This window comes from Gavialis gangeticus, unplaced genomic scaffold (assembly GCF_001723915.1).
Source record: "Gavialis gangeticus isolate Ggan-Ray unplaced genomic scaffold, GavGan_comp1, whole genome shotgun sequence".
NCBI classification, from domain to species: Eukaryota; Metazoa; Chordata; order Crocodylia; family Gavialidae; genus Gavialis; species Gavialis gangeticus.
The window spans coordinates 31,529,681-31,540,883 of NW_017729031.1; the positions used below are offsets into that span (position 1 = coordinate 31,529,681).

The 11,203-nt window shown below is 41.1% G+C and overlaps 1 protein-coding gene across 1 annotated transcript in view; it reads left to right on the plus strand.

Moving 5' to 3' along the window:
• The window catches only part of HACD2 (3-hydroxyacyl-CoA dehydratase 2), a 42,315-nt gene that overhangs the window by 9,797 nt on the left and 21,315 nt on the right, over positions 1-11,203 (plus strand). Inside the window, exons 2-3 of the mRNA XM_019522575.1 lie at positions 3,449-3,566; positions 4,032-4,050. Of these exons, the coding sequence (XP_019378120.1) occupies positions 3,449-3,566; positions 4,032-4,050 (137 nt within the window). The remainder of the gene's footprint in view (positions 1-3,448; positions 3,567-4,031; positions 4,051-11,203) is intronic.

The window sequence follows — 11,203 nt, forward strand, 5'->3', positions numbered from 1 at the left end:
ACACACACCCCCAGCTAGGCATTTACCTTGGTACATTGTGTTAATAATATTAGTGAGCAAATGAGGTGGAGTTAGCGCTTGTTCCATCCGCTCCTTTACTGCCTGCAATTGAACTTTGCTCTTGGACGTTTCTTGCTTTAAGATTTCTTGAAGTTCTTTCCAAATTATGACAGGATTCACATAGTTGCAATCTTGCTATAGTTTATCCAAGGCTGTGGAAATAGGTTTTAGTGCATTTAGCGTATTGTCTACATTTTTTATTTAGCTGTGATATGTCCATCAATTTTGTCGCGATTTTCTTTTGATCAGAATAGGTCAGTTCTTAATAACTAGCTCAGAGCAGTCAACCACTGAATTCTGGCATATACCTTGGGGGAGGATTAGCTTGGCACCCTTGGCTCTCTTCAGTTGTTGTTACAGAAGTCTTGTACAATTTCAACATTTTCCTTTATTCTTGGAGTGCTTAAATCTTTGGCTAAAAGATGCATCACGTGAGCGCTGCACCCATATGTTATATGTTTCAGGTTTACTTCATTGCCTTCTTCTAAGTTTCTTCTCATCTTTGCTACGTTTGCAGCATTATCTGTGCCAGGGCTACACACATGACACTTGTTTTTTTTATAGCATTTACTGCTTCTATTTTTAAATATTCTGCAGTATGGGCATTTCCTGATGTACCTTTTTTTCTGAGAGAGAAAAAAATTCCTGCCTTCTGTTGTCACAAAAGCACATATTACTGGATGGTTGTGTATGTTGATCCACCTGTCAAATTAAATAAAATATGTTATTTAAATTATTTGAATAGGTTATATTAAATGTAAAGTTTAGCTTATGCTATATTAAATTCAAATTTCATTTTAAGCCGATGTATTTTTTTTAAAGGAAAAACTCATTATAATTTAAGTAAAAAATGTAATTTCAATTAAAATGTCTGGTGATTTTTTTTTCATACAATTGATTTTATTTACCCTGCTATAGCTTTAAAGTCTAAAAGATGAACAGCAAATTTAAATTTTGGAAGACCTTAATTTTTGGGTTGGGTTAGGTTACAGTTCAAAGCAAATCTCTACAGTCAATGATACTAGATACTACTGCAAGAGCGGGGTTGGGGTCAATTGTCCCCGGATTTCAGAGTTCTTCATGGTTGGGGGATTTACAGGGAGCAGCAAAATACGTGTTGCTTCATACTGGCTTTACAGTTTTACCATGACTGAATTTATTAGATGCAAACATGATGAACATCCATTTTAAATTGTTGCAGGAATAAGAGGAAGAAGGCTGCATTCTTGTCTGTGGGCTGAGGCTGGGTCTAGGATAAGGCAAGACTGAGTAACTTTTTGAGCATGTAACATGATTTTATAGATAGCAATTTTACAGAGATCGTATCTATTTGGGTTTACATACTGGAGGCTTAAGAGACATTGTCTTGCCTTTTTATACTGTGCCTTATGTACATATCCTATTACAATTTTAAAGCTAAATATTAGCCTTTATACTGTATTTGTAATTTATTTTTTAACCTCCTATAATATCAGGCCTTCAACACCTACGGAAAGAGTTCTGAAGCCAAGAAGGGTGTTAGTGGCAGCATACTACGGTGTACTTCAGTTACGCATGCCAGATAAGAGTGAACTTCTCTAAATGCATAATGATGCCACTCCCCATTTCGGCCCTGTTGTTGACATTGTAGTAAACTCTGGGCTGTTAAGACTATGGGGGGGTGGTCTACTAGAGTACCTGCAGACCGGAAACTGAGTAGCTCTGCGCATTTTCACAGTTAGAAGTAGTCATTCTGGGGCTGCTAAAAGTTTAAAAGTGAGGGAACCTAGCTAGTGTTACTGGTGCTGATGCCACACTATTGACAATACCGTGAATATACCAAGCGTTGATTGTTTAAACAAAATTCAGATAAGTATATAATGTTCTGTCGATGGGAGATCTGCACTTGAATGACGTTAGACCAGTAGTGCCCAACTTTCCAGCCCCATGGATGCATGTGTAAGACCACGTTATCTATCTCATGGGGTTCCCACAGGTCCAGAAATTTGTCAGCAGGGGAGCTGCAAATAACACTGTTACTGCTTGCCCACCACCACATTTCTGGACCCAGGGGGAGCCCTGCAAACTGGATGACACAGCCGCATGGCTTGAAGGTTGAGAACCTCTGTAGCAGACCATCGCACGATTTTAAAATGCTATTTTAGTTCAACCCCTGCTAGTATTTGACAAATTATTTAGCTACTCCAGACACTACAAATTGAAATGGCACTGGTCAGGCCACATCCGGTTCTGGGCGCTGCACTTCAAGAGGGATGTGGACAACATGGAGAGGGTCCAGAGGAGGCCACCCGCATGATCGGGGGCAGCAGGGCAGGCCCTATGAGGAGAGACTACGGGACCTGAACCTGTTTGGCCTCCACAAGAAAAGGCCAAGGGGGATCTAGTGGCCTGTTACAAACTAGTCAGGGGGGACCAGCAGGCATTGGGGGAGTCACTGTTCCCCCGAGCACTGCCAGGAGTGACCAGGAATAACGGTCACAAGCTGGTAGAGGGTAGATTTAGGTTAGACATCAGGAGGCGCGACTTCACGGTCAGGGCGGCTAGGATCTGGAACCAACTTCCAAGGGAAGTGGTGCTGGCTCCTACCCTGGGGGTCTTTAAGAGGAGGTTAGATGAGCACCTTGCTGGGGTCGTTTGACCCCAGTGCTCTTTCCTGGCATGGCAGGGGGTCGGACTAGATGATCTACTCAGGTCCCTTCCTACCCTAGAAACTATGAAACTACTATGAAATAACCCATTTTCTTTCTGTAATGCCAGTAAGACTATCCTTCACAATGCTTATTTTTTACATGAGCTGATTCAACCCTGTGTGTGAGGTTCCTGCTTCTCTCATTCTTTGTGCTTGCTGAGAAACTGAGTTGACTACTCAAGCTGTGTAGGGGGGGCAAATCCAGTTTGCTGTAGTACCGTAAGAGAGCATTAGTGCAGATTTTGCTGCTTATTAATTACCAAGTAATAAAATCTCTCTAACAGGAGCTTATAATGGGAATTTGATATCAACCTTAATTATAACAGTGTGCATGATTTTTGATAAGTAATTTATAGCTTAATAGAATATTAAGGGAAAACTTTTGGCCTTGCGCCTACGTTAAGGGGGGTGGTGTGTGTGTGTGTGTGTGTGTGTGTGTGTGTGTGTGTGTGTGTGTGTGTGTGTAGAGATATATGAAGTTCAAAAAGTGTGTAACACTTGAAGGTTGGCAGATATTTGTGTGTTGCATAGTTTCTGGCTGTGGGCCGTTGTGCACTATTGTATGACTTTTACTCCCATCCTTATGAGTTGCTTTGGCTATTTCTATTAGTCAGCAGGTGACTTTGCCTGCCTTAATTCTCAGTGCGCATGTTCAGGTTAATATCCACTTGTCTTCAGTCTCCTCTTCTCTTTTTCCAGGTGGCTTGTTATAGCCGTTGGCCTAGTTCGAGCATATTTGGCTAAAGGTAGCTATCATAATCTTTACTATTCGATAGAAAAGCCCTTGAAATTCTTCCAAACTGGAGCTCTGCTTGAGGTAGGTATAGTGCTTTTTTTTTTTTTTTAAATGTCACTGGTGATTGAATTATTGTTTGATAAAACGAAGTGAGAAGTGTCTATTGAACATCATCTCATTTTGAATAACAGTTTAACTGTTCATTTTTAATATACTTTGCATTTGTAATGGAATAACTTTATTCCACCAGGTGGAGTGTAGATACCCTTCTTTAATTTATTGTCTTGGGGTTAGAGTAGTATAGGAACTTGCTTAAATTTACAAGGAGAGAGCGCGTCAGGGTTGAAATCTTGAACTATTTGTCTGGAAAACAAGATGCTAACACTTTAATACTACAACAGATAGTGCAAACTTTGAAAAACCCACTGTATTTTTTTCCAGTTTGGATACTAATATGATAAAAGTAAATAAATGTGGTTTAAGGAAATAAAATTTTGATGCATTTCTGACTTGAAATTTTTTTCTTTTTGTTTTTGTTTTTTTTAGATTCTACATTGTGCTTTTGGTAAGTTAGGAATTTAGTTTTTTTTTCATTTCTTACTATTTTTTATGGAGAAATACTTTTCTATGAAAAATCAAATAAAACATTATATAAATTCACAATTTGCATGTTTTTCCTCAATTATATACAAATTTACTAGTTTTAACTTATTTTTCAGTATAATCACAATGTTAAGTGTTAGAATTCTAATTTTAATGTCTGATTTTTCAACAAGCAAAACACCATTTTAAAATTTGCTCAAACTGGAAGTAAGTAAACATGATAAAGATCAAATAACTGTATCAGGTAATGAATATATATTTTGTATTGACAGCAAATGTTGTAAAGCAGGATCCCTGCTTTTTAATTTGTCTGTTATTAATTGCCCAGGGATGTATTTAGAATTCAGCAAGGCAAGCTATTGTTTATCCTAATATTACTAATAATTGGTAAGGATCTACCACAGTCATGATTATGTGATTTTTGTAGAAACCACAACTTTGGGTGGGCTTTGCCAAAAAGCACGGGCTGCATGTTTTTGGTGGGCTGGCTGGGGTGGGGTGGGAGGGAGCTGCCAGATGATGAAAGGGCAGGAGGCTCTGGAGTCCTGAAAATGAGAGGAGAAGGGGGATGAGGGAGCAAATCAGAGGCCGAGTCCCTGACATAGGCACAGTCCGGAGCCAGCCAGGGAATTGGGAGGGTTTTGGTGCAGGCTTTTAAAGCGGTCACATGCAGCATGCATGCTGCCGCTTGAGGAGGAGTAGGGATGAACGCTAAGAAATCCTTTAAGACAGCAAAATATGTTTTGGCGCTGGACCACGTAAGACGGTATCCTGCTGGGACCTTGCATGCAGATGGAGACAGACTCTTCTGTACAGCCGGCAATGTAACTTAGGATGTGTCGAGAAACCAGCACAGGTAGACACTTAGAGTCTGAGGTGCACATGGAGCAGAAGGCTGTTGCAGAAACTGAAGGTCAGAGCAAGAAGCAAGTGACCATGTCCTCCCTCTTTTTAAAAGGACCACAGAAAGCAACTTAGCAAGGTGAGAGACGGTGTTTTCCTGTGGTGGCAAACATCCTGCTAGAGAAACATGATCACCTGAAGTTAAGGGACTACCCCTGAATCAAAATGTGCCAAATGCTGGCAGTTTTCCACATGCCAACAAGCTTTGCCAAGACCATCTCCCTGCAGTGATTGTTTCATACGTACAGTCTGCAAAGGCTACATTTGCAAAGTATGACTCCTCTGTTGTAGTTGATGAAGCCACTGACCTTCAAGATAACTACATGCTGCATATTTTATTTGTACCAGGGAGCTGGACAGCCCAGGATCTGCCTGCGTTTCAAACTGGGCCAATCCACCTCACGTCTGTCAATTTTTCTACCGTATCTCAAGCCATCGTGAAGGTAATTGTTAGCTATGGCATAGACTTTAACAAGATCTCAGCATTTCTGTCTGATAGTGCCAGTGCTATGTACATATGAAAGGCTTTCTCTGATGTGCTCCAAGGAATGCTGCCCAAAGCTGTTCATGTCACCTGCAATGTGCATATTTTGTCCTTAGTTAGTGATGTCTGGCAAATGCATTTCCCCATGGTAGGTAGCCTAGTGTCATCTTTCAAGAAAGCCTTCAAACACTGTCTAGGTTATAATGTCTGGAACAGGGAGTCAAAGTTGGGACTCCTATAGCACTGTGCCACTGCCACTAGAGCCCATAATCAGATGGTGGAATTCATGATTCAACGCAGTCCGTTACCACGTCAGGCACATGCAGCACTACCAGCAGTTGGTGAGCAAGGAGCTGGAAATCACACCCAGCTTAAGCTTCGTGATGTCTTGGGTCGAGTTGACATTCAAGATCAAGTGATGTTTGTGGCTGCCAATGCCACCCAGTTCATGGAGTTCCTGATGCGGTTTGAAAGCTAGCAGGCTGTGATCCACCGTGCACACAGCAAGCTGATGGATTTGATAAGCTGGGTCGAAGATGGGGTGTTGCAATTACTGTCAAGCTGTCATCGTGAAAACCAGCATAGAAGGGACCCATTTCAGGTAATAGCTGCGAAGCTGAATGAGTACTACAGGTATGATTCATCACTGCCACTGCAGTTCAGACAAAAGGCAACCCCTTTGTTAGCGCTGTTCACAGTTTGGACCCCAACCAGGTGCCTGTTCTGAGTTGTGACCCTTGACTACTGAATGCCATCCTGGGAAGGGGAATAAGAGCATGACAACCAACATGCTGCGTACATGAACTTCATCAAAGAGTGCCAGATACCTGTGTCTGTGTTCACGGGCTCTGTCTGTGACCTGTTTCCACACCTGTACTCCCTGGCAAGCTGCTGCCTCACAGTTCCAGTGAACTCGGTGGGTGCTGAGCGTGCCATCTCAGTGTATGGACAAGTGTTCACCCTACAGAGACCAGAGAACATATCCAGCGACTGTGGCTGGGTGCAGCATGCTCACATTTAATAGCTAGCATGAACTGTCTGTCTCCAGGCTAGCATTCACTTTCAGTAAACTCCTTTTTATGTCTTTAATGCAGTGTATATAGTTAGTATTAGTTATAATTCATGTTGTGTATAGCTTTATTTTCATTAACTATTTCAGTTTAGAGTTTAAGTAAGTGCTTAGTTGGTATTAGTTAATAAAGTGTACATAGGTGGTATTACTTACAATTCATGGTGTGCATAACCATTTTAATAAGATATGTAATTGTAGAGCTTAATTAAGTGCTTAGATTGCTTAATAACACTTCAATTAATGGCTTCTTCAGGGTTAATCCCCTTATTAAGCCTGTGGAAGCCATTAATTGACGTGTTATCAAGCAAACTAAGTGGCAGTTAATGGTTTCTGGGGGCTTAATCCCCTGATTAGGCTTGCAGAAGCCATTAACTGCTGCTTAGATTACTTAATAATGTGTCAATGGCTTACCCGGGGTTTAAGCCTGCAGAAACCATTGACACATTGCAATCTAAGTGGCGGTTTGGGGCCATTGGCAATCTGCAGGGAGGGGCGAGACTACTGGGGCCCCTTGGCCAATCAGAGGCATGGGGAGCCTGCTTCATTCAGCCCATGAAAATGGCAGCTGGCCCCAGGATCTGCCCACAAAATTGGTTGGCCACTGCGTCGAGTTTAGTAGACCCCTAATAATTGGGCTTTCTTCAAGTGACTAGTGAATTTAGTTGGGTTACTGAGGATTACTCAGATGAACAAATGACAAGTTTAGGCCCGAGCAGTAGAACTAGGTCTGCTCTATGCACAAGCAATATCTTGACTTAAAGCAGAAACAGTAATCTTTGTAATCATTCTGAGTTTCAGTGCTTCTTAGTAAATTGTGCTACAAAGCCCTGCCTCACCTAGATTTGGGGGGGGGGGTTGCAGTGCATTAGTCCCTGTTACCATTTCAGCAGTCGTATGGGTTATACAGATGCTACGCACAGAGTGTAAAATTTAGCACAGGCATAATTCTCTGCTGAATTAAGACCACAGCGTGTTAAGAAGCTGACTTCCACTATTTTGCCAAATCTAACAATGTATTTATACAAATAAATTACTTTTCGTAAGAAGATGGAGAATTCTTTATTCAGAAACTTCCTCTTGTGATTAAGAATGCAGTTGTTTATGTAGTTCTTGATCAATTCATATGAACCAACCAATAAGGTGCCCTTATGATTCCCAACCAAATGTAGAACACTTTGTCCCACATATTGTCTATGCATCTTTCCAAATTTAACATATATCCTCATACTTACAGTACCCGGGTTTATTCTCTGCTCAAAGCTTGTTTCGCTATAAGAAATGAAAAATTGCATTCCAGTAGTTGCATATTCAGCAGCAGAGGGCAGTGTAACACTGAGTAATGCAATAAACCTTGGATTTCCAAACAGTTCAGTTGCTCCATGGTTATTTGTGGCAAGGAAAATTAGTAAACCGTGCACAGTTTTGCTAGTAAGTGAAAAACAAGATATTTTTGAAAATAAGAAAAAAATGTAAAAAGTCTCCCATACAGCCCTTCCCCTATTCACTTATAAGAATAGCAGTTTGACCAAAGCTGTCATTAGCAGAAGGATCCAGATTTGCCTTTTAAATGCTTGCTACAATTAAGCAGCTTAAACTTGTTCCAGTGAGGGCTTGACAAGGATTCTTACTGACACAGCAGCAGTAACTTTTGTCAAGTTGCATACTTGCGTAGGCCAAGCTAGACAGGGAAAAAATACAGCTCCTATTCCTGAATTTGTGGCTACAATACCTCAATTTTGTTTTATTACAACTGTTCCTCTTACTTCGTTGTCCTTATCAGTTTTATAACCACCTTTGCGCAGTACCAGTCTGGCAGGGCTGCAGGTTGGAGCATGATGAGTATAGCATAGCCTGTCATTACTCGGTCCAGTAATTTTACATCCTGACACTGATACCAGCTTTTGATCTCCTTTCTCTTGAGGATACCTGTTTGATACTGCAGGCAGATGCAGGGTGGATAAAAAGCAACACTTAAAAAAATCTGATTGATTAATTTTTTTTTAATTTAAGTTTTATTTTATTTTTTAAGATGCTTTAAAAAAAACCTATATAAAGATAGTTTTAATTTAAGATGTGTTACAGCTCCAAGATATCATGAAGCAAAGATTTTAACTTCTAATTATATATGATTTGAGACGATATATGCATGTAACTTTTTTAGAAAAGTTTTATAAAAAAGTCACAACAGGCCATGAACTATATTAGGGGCCCAATCTTATGGGGTTCCCAGAGGCTCTTCTATAGAGTAGTAAAAATTAAAGAAAACCACTCTACCTAATGGGACTCAGTGCTCAGCCTTGCAGATCCCAGTAAGCATCTCTCTGATGCTTAGTTTCAGTTCTCAAACTGTGGATTTGTGCCTCCAGAGGTAACATCATCGTTAACAACACTATATGGAGATTAAAGATAACAGACCTGATTAACTACCCATCAGCCCTATTGTCTCTCTGGAAGTTTGTGTATCAAGTCAAGCCCTTGCCTCTTTCTAAAAGTGCAAAGTTTCAAGAAGTTAAATGAATAGAGGCTTTTTGGGGGTGGAGTAGATCTGGGCAAGGAGGAGGCATCTGGAGAGAAGTGCAGGAGGAGGGCAGGGCAGTAGAAACAAGAGAGAAACATTTTGAGCAGAATATTCCAGAAGTCTTTAGGGATAAGTTTTTGACTACAGTTTCTCCATTGATTTGAGATCTACTGAGAGAATGGTATGGTAGAAGGGAAAGCCTATCATGGAGCAGGCCATAAAGGAGACCCTGTTTGGGAATATTTTAATGAAGGTTATATCAAACAACAAAAATGCACTTTTGGTAGAAAACAATGATTAAATCAAGGCTTCCTGACCAGTGGTTTAAATTGTGATTTAAATCATGATTTAAAATCAATTTAATTTAAATCAAATCCACCCTGGGCAGAGGAGTCTGCCAGCAGCAAGAATTGATTACTACTTAGATGAACTAAAATTGGTTGACTTAGCAAAGATAAGTAATTGTGCATAACCAGAGCATACATTTTTACACTTCTTCCTGCTCAACTGATATCCCTACTCTATTCCTGCCTTTCAGTCCAAAACCTCTGCTCTGCTCCCCCTACCCTCGCCCCCTGTCTCCAACTCAGTCACAGAGGAACAATAAAGTTTAAACTTAGATTTTATTTTGCCTGGATGAAGATTCATTATTAATTTAAGCACTCAAGTTTAGCGGGATATTAAATATATCCTAATAGCATACTGCAGTGGTTTAGGTACTGGTCACATGGACCCAGCAACCAAGGTCTTGCCTTTATCAAAGCTGTCGGTTAATTGTCAGGAGAGTGGTAAAGTTTGGGTTATCTTGAGCCATATGATCAAAATAGGTGATGCTATCTAACTTTCTCTCCTGAGAAGAGACAGACTTTGGTGTACTCTGAAGTTCTTCATCCAGTTTTGGCGCCCCCCCCTCCCCCATTACAGAACGGATGTGGACAAATTGGAGAGAGTCCAGCTGAGAGCAGCAAAAACGTTAGGGGCCTGGGGGCTATGACTTCTGAGGAGAGGCTGAGGGAACTGGGCTTATTTAGTCTGGAGAAGAGAAGACTGAAGTGTGGCCGGGGGGGACTTTAATAGCAGCCTTCACCTGTTTGCAGGGGGGTTGCAAAGAGGATGGAGCTGGACTGTTCTCAGCAGTGGCAGATGACAGAACAAGGAGCAATGGGCTCACATTGCAGCAAGGAAAGTTGAGGTTAGATATTGGGAAAAACCGTCTCATGAGGATAGTAGTAAAGCACTGCAACAGATTACCCAGATGTCATGGAGTCTCCATCCCTGAAGGTTTTTAAAGACCCAGCTAGACAGCCTTGGTGGGGATGATCTAGCTGGGTTGATGCTGCTTTGAGCAGGGGGCTGGACTCAGCCTCCTGATGACCTCCTGACTCTCTTATTTTCTGTGATTCTTTACCCACAGCTGAACTCCTTTGCTGCCAAACACCACTGAAGCCCAACTTCCACAGGCCAGATCCAATGGCTCTATGGGCTTTAGGTTGTCAGTTCCTGGATTTATATGATCTGTTTGCCTGTTAGCAAGGGACTTTTGACACAGGAGGTTCCTCCCTGTCCTATTTTGCTTTGCTGCACTCAGGTGATCAAACCCTCAGTTTTTCCTTTTGTCAAATAATCTGTACTCATTAAAAAAAAAATCCTTGCTGGGTAGAAAGCTTGAGATGAGTCAGATTTCCCTTCCAGAAATATTAGTAAAGGTTGTAACTATTTCCATTCCATTTTTACCGGATGGCAGGAAAGGTTCAGTTTTAGATATTGCTAAAATAGTATATACTTTGACTAGCAGACTAAACTGTGGTTATGCTCTGTTAGGCATGTAATACAAAAGAATCAGCACTTTACTGTTTCTGCTGGTTCCCCTTGTTTTCGAATCTGTCTGCAAGTGGCTGCTGGTGGCAGCATTCACAATTTCTTCTCAAACATCTTCTGGATGGTCTCCAGCTTGTCCTGCTCTCTCTCCTTCATTGTGCTTCAGAAACACCTCTTAGGAATTTGTCTCCACTATACTCTTAGCCTTTTTGCTGATAAAATCTAATTGGACTTTCACGACTTGCCTTGCATGTAGCCCCCCAGGCATTCACATAACTGGCACTTGTCAAATAGTATTTGTTGACTCTGTCGACCCGATT